Genomic DNA, 16,388 nt, shown 5'->3' on the forward strand with positions numbered 1-16,388 from the left:
ACAACAAGCACTCGTCATGACAAATATGTGATCTGTTTACACGCACACATTCACCCAGAGCGCGCGTGCGCACACAATACGCGTTTACAACCTCAATTATATTAAATATAATATTTACAATAACTCTATAAACAGAATTCACTTAAATAGACAGAACTATCATGTATATCTCGACCGACCGACAGACAGACAGGTGTGTGTGTGTGTAACCTTACCTTTAATAAAGGTAACAGTCTGTGGGAGAACATCAGCAGAACATGTGGACGGAGCGTTGGTAACTTTGTAGAACAGTTCCGTCCATGAATGAATCAAACATCCTCAGAAACCACACACTCACACACTCACACACTCACGTTAATAAAACATTCGACTTTATTTGTTTATCGGTATTTTTTCATGTCCACTTCACCTGCTACAAACATCCTCAACGGCATCAACCTGAGCCACTGATTGACAGTTACTAATGACCAATCGGCGGCTGTAAGCAGTACAGGGGGGCGTGGCTAAAGTTTGAAAACTGTTTTAAAACAGATCCCAAACCAGCCAACCTGACCCACCTGGCAACACCTGGAGTCCCGCCCCATAGTCACGTGCTCCTGGTCGGCCAATGGGACTCTAGCGTTCATTCAAAAATTCAATTCTGAGTTTAATGGGCTGGCAGAGGAATTGATGTTTACCTCATTTCAAAAAGGTCAGCATATTTTCTTATTGCTGATTTCACATTTATTTATTTACATACATTTATCTTTTTATTTACATAAATAAATTGATAATTAAGTGGGAGGGGACCCACCTGCAATATTAAGCCCCGCCCCTTTATGTCTGCAGATAGAAAATGGACCAATACAAAAACAACAACACGCCCTACAAACATTAATGTACATATATATGATCTGTTTTTGTATAAACTTTTAGAATTAACTTATAAAACTTACATTTTATAAGTTAATTTATAAAATGGCGTCTGTCAGTTTAAAAGCATCTTCTGATCTCTTCTCATGCACTCAAGTCCCTCCCCCTCATTCCAGCGTGGGCGCGTCTGATTGGCTAAGCGCGGTTTCCCTGCTCGTCTCTGATTGGCCAGCGCCCCGCTCGTCAGCTCTGGAGGCGGACGCCGGTGTGACTGAGACTCTGTGCCGCTCTGTGCTCGCAGTTCATCGGCTCAGCTCGGCTCGGCACGGCTGTCCTCTTCCTCCTCCTCCTCCTCCTCTTCTTAACCTCTTCGCTGTTTGTGTCGCGGACCTTTTTTTAAACCGAACAAGGTAAGAAACACGGAATAAAAGCCGTGTTTTTGGGGCGAAGAAGCAGGAAAACCCCCGCGGAGCTCGTGTCTTATGTGACATCACATCAGATCGTGTTGAAGTGCGACACTAAACTGTTAGCACAGAAATAAACCATTTAAACTTAATACTTTCAACGTTAACGTCATTGTATTTAATGTGTGTGTGAGTAGGCTTCACAATGAATGACAGGCTTTCATCCAAACCGAGTCCAGTGCGACTAACCTCGGCTTTCACGTACTCACTTCCTGTTTGTAACTAGCTTATTATTGGCATTTATTACACTATTTCACACACAAACATTTGAATTACTGCATTCATTCAATGTAATACTGCATAATTACAGTACTGTTCAGAGGTCCAGCTTTGTTAAATTATGATTTTTATCTCTTGTCAAAGTCTGTTAACTGTGGTATTTTGAATGGAATATTGGGGAATTAGCTTCTTATGATTCGGTTTGCTAACTTATTTATACCAAAATAACCAGCCCCAGCCCTCACTTGGGGTACCAGAGTAAACAGATATATAGATACAATATGCGATACCAATAATATCGCGATATGACAATTCTGTGATCATCAGGATTCAGGAGTCACTAAACCACAACTAAAGCCTTGTGAATGAATAGAATAGCAAAGAGTCATTGAACATAAATAAAATAATAATAATAACACAGTTTAACTCATACGGTACGTGATACATGGTCCGCAATACCAATAATATCGCGATACAATGATTCTGTCATAATCGATATATCTAGAAAGTCATATAGCGAAACATCACGATATCTGAAGTGAAGAAAACAAAACTTTAGTGTGAAAAGTGTGAGCAGCACAGCCTTAATGAGACACTTTACTTCAGAGCGCCTTCATTTGGGACTTAAAAGATCGATATTTGCCTTTAATTATCGTGTTGCACGAGGAAGGACGGCGATAAATCACCAAATTGATATTTTGAACCATCTTTACTTCATACATTATGTGTGCAAGGCTCAAAAACCCAGTGTAATAGACCTTTTAGGCATGAAAGAGTCAGATAATTACCAATAACATCAATGACACATTTACATGTTTTAATAAATAAAGAATGATAAATACTCCTCTTATATTATGACCAGTAGCATTGCTATTACAACACACTCAGGTCTGTGTTTGCCTTCCTCCTCAGGATCTGCTGTCATTAGCTGCCTCAGTCTCCTCCCATCACACCATGATCTGCTCACTTATGCAACAGACAAAGCACAGATTTGTCGTCGTGAAGTTGTGAAACTGTGAAGGAGTTGATTCTTTTTTTTTTGAATCATAGTTTGAAGAAGAGAATAAAAACGGTGCCTGGAGTTAAATCATGTGCTTCAGCCTCAGAGCTTTCCTTTGTTTCTCTCTCTGAACACATTTGTGCTGAGTCACTGCTCCGTGCGTCTACAACTAATTCATTCAGCAAAAAAACAGCTGTCGCGTCTCACACTCTTTGGTTTTCCGCGATAAAATCACAAATGTATTCGTTTTTCTCTGTTTTATGCTCAGCGTCTTTGGAAATATGAGTCTCAGAGCTGCAACTAATTAGTATCAATAGTGTTTAAATAAGGGTTTCATTTAAGAATAATCATTCATTTATTGTGTTTAAAAACGAAAAAGTCCAACTACATGCAGCTGCAAAGTTTTTGATCACAACGATTAATCGATTACTTTTAATCAGTTGCTAAATGAAACAGCAGAATGATAAATGTGCACGTACAGTTTAGTCATCTGAATTTATCTGCCACTGCTTTAACAGCTGGAGAAGAACGAGGTTCTCACCATGTTTGTAATAAAAATCAATCAGTAAGTTTGTACGAGTAAAATAAATAAAAGAGTGTGTGAATGTAGTGAAATATGATTATCAGTGATGTGTTGGCCTCTCTTCTCTGTGTTTGTCTCTGTGTTCTGGATTCATTTCTTTATTAATTATGTGTGTGTGTGTGTGTGTGTGTGTCTCATCATCGTCATCAGATGTCTCAGAAGAAGATCAAGGCAGGGTCTGTGGTGGAGATGCAGGGAGACGAAATGACCCGAATCATCTGGGAGCTCATCAAGGAGAAGCTCATCTTCCCCTACCTGGAGCTGGAGCTGCACAGGTGAGCACCACTCAGCAGGTGTCAGAGCAAGAAAGTGAGAAACCAAACAAGACAATACTTCATGGGGACGTTGTTAAATAAATATCTTAGATGAAATATCGTCTTGATCTTATTCTCCAGTCTTTGTTCCTCACACATCTGCACAAATATCACAGTAAACCTTTAAAATCAGGAGAATAATGATGTCAAAATGATCATTTCCTCGCAATTAGATGCTAAGTATTTTGTTTGCTATGAAACCATGATATTAATGTTAACAAATGTAGATTTATGCGTCATATTAACAACAATAACTCCTTGTACGTATGTTGTGTTTGTGTTGCTTAGGTTTTTATTTTTATTTTATTGTTTTTAACTCTTAGAACACAGCATTTCAGCTGCTTAACTACATAACTATGTTTAAACATACAAAAAAAGAAACATTTTCACCAACTTTACACGTTTTTTTAAATTTAAATTTTTTTTTTTAAATTTTGTGACTTTTTTTGATCTACAAAATGTCCTTCAGTCATATTATTTCAACACCTCATGTCGTCACATGTGTTTCAAAAACCTGTGTTGCAATAAATCACTCACTTTTATAACAAAACACAGGAAACTGATGAAAACACTGGAAACCTGATAAAACGGAAACTAAAACCCTGTGTGGCGACTGTTTGTCTGCACTCGACAGTATTTAGACAACGTTCATCATCATAAATGAAGCATCAATGATCTGAATTCATGTAAAGAAGAAAAAAAGACCCTGAACAAAGTTCAACCAGGAGATAAGAAGAGCAGCGAGGTCAGAGGAAGAAGTGGAGATTCACGTTCTACAGCTCCACCCCAATTTACACCACTTCAATACATTCACTCATTCATGTGTTTGCTTCTCCTAACAGGAGAACTCAGTGAACTCAACAAGACAAACTAGAGATCCAGTTTTCCCAGTCTCTGTTTAAAGTATCTTAACGTGATACTGGAATAAATGTAAATTAGAAAAGTCACATTGTTTAGAATCAGGATCAGAACCAGTCTTTATTACCAAGTACTTTTACACACACACGGAATCTGACTGTGGTGCATTTAACCCTTAGCAATGGGTAGTCATTTAAAACATGTTGCTTTTAATTATATTTTTTAATGACATATCAGATTAAGTTGGGTTTTTTGGGCTTTTCTGTCAAGATTATTCCATAATCTGGTTCCATTTACACTGACGCAAAATAAATCAACAATATTTTAACCAAGGTTTTGAGATTTTTCAGCTTCTTAAATGTGAGAATTTTCAGGTTTTTTGCTCCAAATAAACAAAGAAATCATTCAAACTGAATCATTTTGGTTTGTGGACAAAAAACAGACATTTGAAAACATCATTATTTACAGATTTGGGAAACAGGGATTCTCTTTTTTCAACGTTTTCTGACATTTTATGAACCAAACAAATAATTCATTGTGAATGGATTATGAAAATAATCATCACTTGAGGTCTTTCTATATTTAAACATGTAATAATGATTCAAATTCACCATGATCGACTTATTTTTAGTGATATTTATCGCGATGACGTCATGTTTTGTCCCTAACCTTCACTTTCATGGAAAACCTTGTGAATCCTCTTTGTGTCTCTGTCCGTTTGTGTCCTCATTACTTGATTAGCGTGTTATTGTTGTGTTTCGGTGTGTGTGTGTGTGGGGTGGGGGGGTTGCTGTTAGAAAAGTGGGTAAGAGGTCACTGGTGCTCTTGAACAAAGCCTGTGGCCTGAGTGCAGGCTCCTGCTTGAAGGGAATGATAATCACTCTTTGAGTTCCTCGGATGGAGAAAGTTTCCTCCTGTCACGTCCTCACCTAGAACAGGTGGAGCAGGTTTTCTTATCTGAAACTATGGATCTTTTGTCTCATTTTCAGCAGAGGTTAAAGCACTTTTAAACTCACCCACAAAGCATTTACTCATTAAAAAGAGGAATAAAGATTAAAGTCTTTGGGCTGAAAATCCAGAAGGGTGTGGTAAACCACAACCAAGATAATAAAAACCACATCATAACTCAAACTGAAACAGAAACTAAATCAAAGTCAGGCTGAAAATGACTTTTAATTCTTTTTGAAGGATTTCTTTGTTTATAAGAAGCAAAGAAACCAGGAAATATTCACAGAAACTTGTCCACTAAGGATGAAACTAGCGATCATTTTAATTGATTTATTGATTAATCTGTTATTTTCTTGATTAATTGATGAGTTGTTTGGTTCAAATGTCTGAAAATGTTGAAAAATGTTGATCACTGTTTGTCAAACCTTTAAAATGACAATGTTCTCAAATTTCTTGTTTTTGTCACAAACCCAAAATGATTCAGTTTGAATTACTTCTTTTTTTTATGGCGCAAAGAAACCAGAAAATATTCACGTTTAAGAAACTGAAAAATCACAGAAACTTGTTTTAACAACTCAAAACATTAATCTAGTAATAGATAAATAACATAATAGTATAATAGTTTTCTAGCAGTTTAAGGGAGGGCACATTTTCGTCCTTAAGGTGATGAATGTATCTTTTTCTTAAAAAGTTTTATATGGAGCAAAAAAAAACCCACAAAATATTCAGATTTAAACAGTCAGACTGATTAATCGATTGCAGATTAGTTTAGTTATTGAAATCTGTCTAACTCTGACGTCTTGGGTCCCTCACAAAGCTTTGACCTTGGCGTGGAGAACCGAGACGCGACAGGCGACCAGGTGACGGTCGATGCGGCCGAGGCGGTCCGCCTCCACAACGTGGGCATCAAGTGTGCCACCATCACGCCCGATGAACACCGAGTGGAGGAGTTCAAGCTGAAGCAGATGTGGCGCTCGCCCAATGGCACCATCCGTAACATCCTGGGCGGCACGGTGTTCAGAGAGGCCATCATCTGTAAGAACATCCCACGCCTGGTGACCGGCTGGGTCAAACCCATCATCATCGGCAGACACGCCCACGGAGACCAGGTAAACTGACTGCTGTCTGACATGTGCTGTCACAGGTGTTGATATATCATGTTTCACTTTATAATACTGCAGAAAAAACATGGCCAGGATGAGAAATCCTTTTATTTATTAACTTTTTTAAATGTCTCAGTATAAAGGTTAAGTCTACTATATCTTACAGATATGTTCACGTCTTTATCTCACTGTTAGACAGACTTTTCCAACAGGAAAGTTAAGTTTGTAAACCACTCACTCTCCCACACCAAACTCCATAGAGAAAATCAGTGATTTTAGCTGGTGGGGACACAGGAGCTGCTGGTCTACTGCTGCCTCGTGTGGTCACTTTGTGTCACTGAGGTAGCAGTGGATCAACAACTCCTGTGTGCTGTGATGTTAAAATCACTGGTTTTCTCTATGGGGTTTGGTGTGGGAGAGTGAGTGGTTTAGAAAGTGTCACAACCCTGATTTTTCTGATGTTAAAGGCTGACTAATGGTGAAATAAAGCACAAAACATGTTAAAAAATCTTTAAAATGTCTTAAAAAAATCTGAACTATCAATTTACAGTTGCTGCTTTAAGCTGCTGCAGTTTTAATGGTGTATAAATGATGTTAAAGTGACAGTTCTAGCTGATTTCCAGCTCCCAGATCTGGGTCTCAGTGGCCGTGTTGAGTCTTGTGTAAACCTCCAGAGCTGCGGTTGTGTCACAGATTGTCTGGTTGTCACCAGCGACTCTGTCAATAATTGTACGTCCTGTTCTTTGGGCCATAAAATGCTGCCTTTAACGTCATAAGAATAAATTACAGGTTAGTCTGTGGCTCTGAGCCAAAGTCAACAGTTTTCAGCCAGAGCAGAGAAATACAGGTGAAATGTCACCAGGCTGGAGGTTATATAATATACACTGCTGACATGAACACACTATATAACACTCTGAACACACTAGAGCTGCAACAAACACTTATTTTCATCAATTATTTGCTTCATCTGTTATTTTCTCAATTAATTGATACGTTTTTTGGTTAAAAATGTCAGAAAATGCTGATCAAATTATTTGTTATATGGAGCAAAGAAACAGAAAATATTCACATTTAAGAAGATAAAACTCACCAGATAAAAGGGTGAATATCCCCCTAAATAGTTATGAAAGAATGTTTCATGTGTTAAAATAAAACCTGTCTGGTTGCTGTGTGATATTAACCCACAGTGTCTCTGTCTGTCTCTGTCTCTGTCTCTGTCTGTCCTCAGTACAAAGCCACAGACTTTGTCGTGCCGGGGCCTGGTAAAGTGGAGATGACCTACACGCCCACAGAGGGAGAGCCGGTTAAATTTGTCGTCCATGACTTTAAAGGTAAGAATGTAATGTGATTAAATCACGCCGGGACAAAAAGTAGGTCAGCCAAGACACACACACACACATATCAGCATTAAAGGGACAATCATATAATTTGTTTTTAATATAAAAGGGACTGTGTTGTGAAGCACTTGAGGGTGAGATAAGTAAAACTAATGAACACATGACGTGTCTGGCATCTTAGGAATGTTTTCACAAGACTCAGATATCGTAGACATAACCTGATGTAGATTTTATTAGGTGAGCCGCTTTCTTTAAAGGGACAGTTCTTGTTTTTGATGTTGGGGGGTCGGGAGGTACAACTCGCAGCGTGTCAGAAATTAAAACGTGTTTTTAGCAACGTGAAAATAAATGAAATGTATGATTTTTCCATTGTTTGTGTGTGTAGACACAGGAGGTGTGGCCTTGGGCATGTACAACACGGACAAGTCCATCAGAGACTTTGCCCACTGCTCCTTCCAGATGGCGCTGTCCAAAGTGTGGCCGCTCTACCTCAGCACCAAGAACACCATCCTGAAGAAGTACGACGGCCGCTTCAAAGACATCTTCCAGGAGATCTACGAGAAGTAAGAGCAGACGCCACAAGCACCGTCTTCCACCAGAGGAGGACAAACACAATCTAAGAGTTCCACCCTCCTCTGTGTTTCAGGGAATATCGCTCTCAGTTTGAGGCCAAAGGCATCTGGTACGAGCACCGCCTCATCGACGACATGGTGGCTCAGGCCATGAAGTCTGAGGGAGGCTTCATCTGGGCCTGCAAGAACTACGACGGAGACGTGCAGTCAGACTCTGTGGCACAAGGTAGGACATGAAGGACCTCCAGACGCGCCTTGAAATCCTTGAAAGTTTGTCAATTTGGAAAAGAACGTTTTTTTAAAAATGGCCCAAAATAGACATTAAGGGTCATTGAAATTGATGGAACTTTTTTTGAGAAAGAAGTGTAGTTGTTATTTTGGTAAATATCCCAGGGGGCCTTGAAATCCTTGAAATTTTGTGAATTTGAAAAAAAAATTCAAATGTCTCCAATGGAGAAATTTTGTTCAATATCAAAGCAGCTTCTTTCTTGCACAAAATTCAAGTACTTTCAATGACCCATGTCTTTTTAGGGTGATTTTCAAAAACTTTCAAGGTTTTTTTGTTTTTTTTTCAATTTAAAAAAAATAGTTAAAGTCCTTAAAAGTAGTTCCTGAAGGGTCCTTGAAATCCTTGAGTTTGTGAATTTAGAAAAAAATTCAAGGCCCTTGAAATGTTTTGAAAATCGTTCCCACAGGTCCTTGAAATCCTTGAATGTTTTGGGGATTAGAAAAAAAAATTCAAGCGTCTCCCACAGATAAATTTTGTTCAATATCAACGTGTACAAAATTCAAGCACTTCCAATGACCCATGTCTTTTTAGGGTGATTTTCAAACATTATCAAGGATTTCAAGGAGGCTTCCCATGGTCGTCAAAATGCTTGAAAGTTTGTAAATTGGGGAAGAAAAAAGTTCAAGCCCTTGAAAGTTTTTGAAAATGGCCCTAAATTAACATGTCTCCTCCTCCTGATTTGCCCTTCAGCATTCCCACAGGTCCTTGAAATCCTTGAACATTTCTGAATTTGTTTGAAAATGGTCCTAAATAGACATGGGTCTTTGAAAGTGCTTGAATTTTGTGTGAGAAGGAAGAGAAGTTGATATCTTTATTCTCGCATGAGCTCAGTGTGATCATTACTCTGAGATAAGCTCTGCAGTTTAATCTGACTGTCATACATTTATACCACTGTCGTAATCTCACTTCACACATTCTCTTCCCTTGTCCTGAACGTTCCAGGCTACGGCTCCTTGGGAATGATGACCAGTGTCCTGATCTGTCCCGATGGACGCACGGTGGAGTCTGAGGCCGCCCACGGGACAGTGACCCGCCACTACAGGTTTCACCAGCAGGGGAAAGAAACCTCCACCAACCCCATAGGTACGAGGAATGTGTGTGTGTGTGTGTGTGTGTGTGTGTGTGTGTGTTTTCTAACGCCACATCATCCTGTAAATGTACGATAACCGCGTGTCTGCCACAGCCTCCATCTTTGCGTGGACGCGGGGTCTCCTCCACCGGGCGAAGCTGGACAGCAACGCGGAGCTGCGAGTCTTCTCTGAGGCACTGGAGGCCGTGTGTGTGGAGACCATCGAGGCTGGTTTCATGACCAAGGATCTGGCCATCTGCGTCAAAGGACTGTCCAAGTGAGTCTCTCTATAACGTCAACACTGCGTTTACTCTGCTTTTTATCATCTCTTATAACTGTTACAGCAAAGGATGTGACGAAATGTCGTCGTTATTATCTTTGGTCCATAGACTTTGGGTTTTCGGACGTACAGGAAGTTAAAACCCTGCAGTTATACCGTTTCAAAGTCAATTTAAATGAATGTGAATTTCTTCTGTTTGCAGCGTGACACGGGCCGACTACCTGAACACCTTTGAGTTCCTGGACAAACTGGCCGAGAACCTGAAGATGAAGCTGAACGATCAGCCCAAGCTGTGATTGGACGCCTGCGCTGAACCTCTGCACTCTGCACCACACAAACACACACACATTCAAACAGCACATGCTCACGCACACACACGGCCGTCCACACACTCACTAACACCAGAGCAGGGAAGTGTATATATGTGTGTGTGTGTGTGTGTGTCCACACGACCCCTGGACGTCACGTCCTCGGTCAGAGGGACAGATGTTTGTCCTCTGCTGCGGAGGACAAACATCTCTAATATTGTAAAAAATAAACCACAACTGAAACTGTGACAAACTAAACTCAAAGTTCACGGACCTCGTTCACCTGCGCTCGGTTTTCCTGAAGTTTGTGACTCTGTCAGTGATCTGTGTGAAGACGGGGAGACGGAGTTCATCACGGTTTATACTCGACACTTTTATCACTGCTATGGCTGTGGGTTTTTTTTGGGCTACGTTACTTCTCATTTGCTTCAGAACGGTTGGGAAACAGACAATGCTAGCACACTTTCACGCATCTTCTGCTTCACATCCAGCTGAAGTCGTCACGACAGAGCTAACTCAAACGACCTAGGGGCCGATGAGCATCTAGTCTGGTCAGTAGGGGCCGGTCAAGTGAAAAGAAGTTCACCCGCTAATGTTTAGATGCTAACAACCGCAGTGTTCTCTGTGGCTCCTGGCGCTAACACCTGATCGTAAACGTGTAGCTGCTTCCTCCAGATGCTAAGAATTTTAACTTTTAACTATTTTCAAAACAAAAGAAGAAAAAAAGCTAACGTATAGCTGCTAACAAGCGTTAGCCTCGTAGCTGCTTTACTCAGATAGCATTAGCATGCGCCAAATAAGCTCCGCTGTCGCCAAGTTTACTGAAACAGATTTACATGGAGTTTGTAGTTCTAAACAGAAGACAGTGCCCTCTGCTGGTGAGTTAAGTAGCACTCTCATCTCAGGCAGACGTATAAATATCAGTTTTGTTATCGATAACATGCTAACAATACCCATCCCTAGGTGGTGCCGTTTCCCTCTCTGTGAAAAGTAAACGGTTGGTAACCGTGGAGACGACTGAAACCTGCCTCACCCGTTTCATGTCAACGTTTTTGTTTTTGTTTTTTACGCAAACCTCAGACGACACAAACCCCGAAGTGAGTGTACGTACTGTGACTTTAACGCCATGCATCATGAATATTTTAATGACGGTCACGACTCTTTTTCCTCACACTTTTAGATTTTTATACTTTAAACCAGTCACATTTGGTTAAAGAAGTATTTATTCGTCCTTCCTTTGTGTGTCTGTGTGTGTGTGTTTTCAGATTGTTGTTGGTTTTTTAATCGTCTCTGCGTTTCTGTAAAACGACACCATGACTCGTAATAAATGAGTTTTTAAACAAACGTGTGTTTTCTTTCTTTTTTAGTGAAAGAATTTATGAAGTAAAATCACTGGATTTATACTAGAATTATTGTTGTAAATCAATCAATCATTATTGATCTAAAATGACAGAATAGAACAGAAAATACTGTTTCATTGCTTGCGCTGAAAAAATAAAAAATGAAATGCAAACAAATCACATTTAGACTTAGATTTAGTGAAGAAAAATCACCTGGAAACACATGCAGGGACATATTTGTAGTTGGTAATACTTTATACTGCACTTTGGTGACATCTAGTGGTGACACTGTAGACTGACTGTTCACCCCGGACTCACATTTTCACTCTTTTTTTGTGGATTTATTTCATTCATTTGTCCTCATGCACATGAAACCTCCGCAGAACGACTATAAACGCTGTAGTGCACATGCGAGGCCTGTGTGTGGCGCTGTAACACTGCTACAGAAGTACAACAAAAACCAGAACAGGATGTGGAGCATGTGCAGGGGCGGTTTTAGGAAATTTGGAGGCCCCAATCCCTCTGTGGGTATAATAATAATAATAATAATAATAATAATAATAATAACTTTAAAAAATTAGATTCGAATAACGCCACGACGAGGCCCCCTGGTGTTGCTGTGTGGAGTCACACCCTGGAAAGATCGCTAGTTCAAGAAATCAACTTGGGGGACAAAAGGTGGGCCACAGGCCACAAGTTTGGGACCCTTGTTAGACTTGGTGTAAACCTTGCAGCTTGTATCACGCGGTAGAAAAAATATGTAGTTGCAAGTTCACGGGAAGGCTCGCAACTCCTACGAAAACACACTTGACCGCTTTAGCGATGCTAACATTTAGCTGCTAACAACCGCAGCGTTTACTGAAACGGATTTACAGGGAGTTTGTTGTTTTAAACAGAAGACACTGCCCTCTGCTGGTGAGTTAAGTAGCGCACGCTCATCTCACCACATCTCTGCGTTCAGGTGGACGTGAAAATATGTGTTTTGCCTCCAGGCTCCGCCCCCCCCCCACACCTGCTGTTATGAACACGTCTCACTCAGACAATTAAGGACCCTGAGATTTCCCCGTGCAGATAATTTCTAATCTGTTTAATCTCACTCCATCATGTCCAATGAATACAAAGTATATTTTTATACGTTTTTACACTTTTATATACTTTTTATACTTTTATTTTTTATGTTGTTACTTCTTTGTAAAAATATCCATGAGACAAAGTTGCATTTTTACTCGTATTATACACACAGTCTATACTTTAAGTCTACTGACTCATAGATTTGTGAAGTTGGAATAGTTTTTAGTTTTTTATTTATTTGTTATTTTTGTTGCTTTGAATTAGTTTTTAGAGCGGGTTTTTCCTACAACAACAGAATTCACTTTCACTTAGTTGTTGTTTATTTCACTTCATACAGATAACTATAATAATCCATGTCAGGATTTTTTTTTACGAGGTTGCTCCGACTTTTCCGAGTCAAAAATGTTCCTGTTGAAACTTCGTACTAAGTAAGAAGTCGTAAATTTCCGACTTCCAACCACAACTGGAACGCACCACAGACCCTGCTACGTGTCACACACTGGAGCTTTAGACAGACAGAAGAACTACACTTCTGTTATTATTATTATTATTATTACCAGCAGGTGGAGCTACTGCATCGGAACCTCCCACAGGAAGGCGACAACAGGACAGGCGTGTGTGTGTGTGTGTGAGAGAGAGAGAGAGAGAGAGAGAGAGAGAAAACGGAGAGAATCAGAGAATTTCTTCTTTTCTGTGAATCTGTCAGTGTGTGAAGAATTAAATGGATCCTCAAAGAAACCACGTGACCCGTGATGACCTGAGGTCAGAGACACCTCCATCTTCATCACCCTCATCATCGTCAGGTCAGACAACAGCAGGTCAAACAGCCTCTGATCCACGACAGCCCCGATAGTAAGTTACACATCATTATTATTGTTGTTATTATCATTATTATCATTGTTATAATAATATTATTATTAGTTGCATGTGTATTACACATGTATTCATGTTCTTGTGTTTTTCATGTTTTAATTTGAAGTTTTTGTTTTGTGTAACTTTCACTTTCATTTCATGCGTTCAGAGGGAGGAAGGATGCCTTCACTGACATCCCGGAACTCTCACTTCTAATTGTGTCACAAAGCTTTTAAACAAAAAAATAAATAAACATTAAATGACCTCTATGTGAAGGAATATAGTTCGTTTTCCTATAAACATAAAATTATTTAAAAATAAATAAATAAATAACATGAGAATAAAACGCATTTTTAAAAATAAACTTTTTTGTGTCACGTCCTGGATGTTTTTTTCCCGAGGTTCCCTGAATGCAGCATCAGTTTAGGATCATTATCAGGGATTCATGATTAAAGAATCACTTGTTGTATGTAGTATGAACAGGAATGATATTTTATAAACTAATTATTTGACATTTTAACTCAGTTAAATGTTAAAATGTCATGTTTTCATGAATACCTTCCTGGATTTGACTGAAAATAAAGACATTGAAGCATCACTTCATAATAAAACATCCTGTTTAATCTTAGTTTAAATTACAAATTCTTTAATAATCTGTGTTTCTTTGTCTCAGCTCAGATGGATACACCGTAATCCCGCCCAAGGAATCCCAGAGAAGAGCGCTGCTCGCGAGTATGTCCACACTGTCTGTCTCTGTGTCTGTCTCTGTGTCTGTCTCTGTCTCTGTCTCTGTGTCTGTGTCTGTGTCTGTCTCTGTCTCTGTGTCTCTGTCTCTGCTGCTGTCATGATATTATTTGACCCTTGTACATATTTGAAGTGTATTTCTTGTGTATTAAAGCCTGTCGTTGTCGTTGTTGTTGTTGTTGTTGTCGTTGTTGTTGTCGTTGTTGTTGCAGCGGCTCAGAAAGAAGAGGAGAACCGTCAGAGATGGACCGAGGAGAACAGAGTCACACATGTGCACATGGAGCCAGAGACACTGGGTAAAGGAATGACTTGAATTCACTCATTCACTCTCATACGTTAAGTGTTTGTACAAACATGAATCTGTGGTTTCATGCATGCAGGTGGTCACATGACACAGGCTGAAGTCAGACAGCAGCAACAGACAAACCAACATACATCCAAGTGGCAGAAGAAGGTACTGCATTCATTTCTATCCATTTAAATCATGTGTATATTTAGTTTGTAGTTTATCTTTTGTATTTTTCATGTTTATATGTCAGCGTTTACATTTGATCTTCACTTCAACTTTATATATAGATATATATATATAGATATATATATATAGATATATATATATATAAATATATATTTATCTCACTGTGAGACAGACGGAAGTCTCACACACACACACACACACACACACACACACAGGAGCTGCCTCCATCACTAAGTTCTAATGTCTGATTTTGTCAATTTGGTGTTTGAAATCCTTTGTTTGATTAAGTAAAGTGACAAACAGTGACCACACGAGGCAGCAGAGGACCAGCAGCTCCTGTGTCCCTGGGAGCTAAAATCACTGGTTTTCTCTGTGGGCTTTGGTGTGGGAGAGTGAGTGGTTTACAAAGTGTGTCTTATCAAAAGTGTGATAAAGTCTTTTTATTTTGTTTGTTTTACAGCTGATGCGGGAGGAGCAGGAGCGTACGAGGAGGCAGGAGGAGGAGAAGGAGCTGCAGAAAATGAAAGACGAACAGAGGAACAAGGTGAGAGCAACACAGCGTCACCTTTGACCTTCTGGTCATGTCCTTAAATCCCTCGTCACCTTGTTTTTAATCGCGTATGAAACCAAATGCAATAAACACTTATGTTTATGTGTCTGCTTCAGTCAACACAGACATTTCCTGTGTATCCCATAATGCTCTCTGACACACGCTCGTAATCCCACGTGTCTGGAATATTCTGCACTCACTGCAACAGCAAATAATATACATTGTACTTCATTAAATAATATACATTGTACTTCATTAAATAAGATACATTGTACTTCATTAAATAATATACATTATACTTCATTAAATAATATACATTGTACTTCATTAAATAAGATACATTGTACATTATACTTAATTAAATAATATACATTGTACTTCATTAAATAATATACATTGTACTTCATTAAATAATATACATTGTACTTCATTAAATAATATACATTGTACTTCATTAAATAATGAAACTAAAAGAAACACAAAAGGAGAATAAAATTAGGCAAAAGTTACACATTTTAATGAATTTACCAGAAAAACAGAAGATAAAGAGGATTATTTCTCTCAGTATCATGTTTGGCCTCTAGATGTCAGTAGAGACAGAACAACCACCTGTGTCCTCCCACAGTGAAGCAATGAAATGATGAAGTGATTAATGTTGAGATGTGACACAGACGTCTGCTGCTCAGTCTGGACGGAGGATTCATGTTTGTCAATTCAGCACATATGTGTTTCTATTGTGACGTAAACTTTTATATTCTGACGTAAACCTTTCTATTCTGACGTAAACTTTTATATTCTGACGTAAACCTTTCTATTCTGACGTAAACTTTTATATTCTGACGTAAACTTTTATATTCTGACGTAAACCTTTCTATTCTGACGTAAACTTTTATATTCTGACGTAAACTTTTATATTCTGACGTAAACCTTTCTATTCTGACGTAAACTTTTATATTCTGACGTAAACCTTTCTATTCTGACGTAAACTTTTATATTCTGACGTAAACTTTTATATTCGTCATAGACGTCATATGAAAAGGAAAAACATCATTTTAGGAATATGTCAACGCACCACATATTATATGTAATTATTATTTTATATATATTATATATAATAATACTATTATTATATATAATAATACTATTATATATAATAATAA

General features: G+C 38.9%; 2 protein-coding genes across 2 annotated transcripts in view; both read left to right on the top strand.

Moving 5' to 3' along the window:
• Positions 1-1,103: 1,103 nt before the first annotated feature.
• Positions 1,104-11,540, top strand: idh1 (isocitrate dehydrogenase (NADP(+)) 1). Its single transcript, XM_058623060.1, has 9 exons — positions 1,104-1,262; positions 3,269-3,393; positions 6,056-6,347; positions 7,570-7,672; positions 8,064-8,241; positions 8,325-8,476; positions 9,482-9,622; positions 9,723-9,885; positions 10,091-11,540. The coding sequence occupies exons 2-9, from the start codon at positions 3,269-3,271 to the stop codon at positions 10,182-10,184; spliced, it is 1,248 nt and encodes a 415-aa protein (XP_058479043.1). The 5' UTR covers positions 1,104-1,262; the 3' UTR covers positions 10,185-11,540.
• Positions 11,541-13,243: 1,703 nt separating this feature from the next.
• epsti1 (epithelial stromal interaction 1) overlaps positions 13,244-16,388 on the top strand; it is a 13,150-nt gene continuing 10,005 nt past the window's right edge. The window contains exons 1-5 of the mRNA XM_058654835.1: positions 13,244-13,459; positions 14,133-14,191; positions 14,416-14,499; positions 14,584-14,657; positions 15,139-15,222. Of these exons, the coding sequence (XP_058510818.1) occupies positions 13,329-13,459; positions 14,133-14,191; positions 14,416-14,499; positions 14,584-14,657; positions 15,139-15,222 (432 nt within the window). The 5' untranslated portion in view covers positions 13,244-13,328. The remainder of the gene's footprint in view (positions 13,460-14,132; positions 14,192-14,415; positions 14,500-14,583; positions 14,658-15,138; positions 15,223-16,388) is intronic.

The sequence above is a fragment of the Solea solea genome, chromosome 2 (genome assembly GCF_958295425.1).
Source record: "Solea solea chromosome 2, fSolSol10.1, whole genome shotgun sequence".
Taxonomy (NCBI): domain Eukaryota; kingdom Metazoa; phylum Chordata; class Actinopteri; order Pleuronectiformes; family Soleidae; genus Solea; species Solea solea.

Bases quoted from the DNA above. Each gene is read 5' to 3' on its own strand.
- idh1 (XM_058623060.1), top strand. From the start codon at position 3,269: ATGTCTCAGAAGAAGATCAAGGCAGGGTCTGTGGTGGAGATGCAGGGA. The intron at 7,673-8,063 runs GTAAGAATGTAA...TTGTGTGTGTAG, and splicing joins TGTCGTCCATGACTTTAAAG to ACACAGGAGGTGTGGCCTTG. The intron at 9,623-9,722 runs GTACGAGGAATG...TGTCTGCCACAG, and splicing joins AACCTCCACCAACCCCATAG to CCTCCATCTTTGCGTGGACG.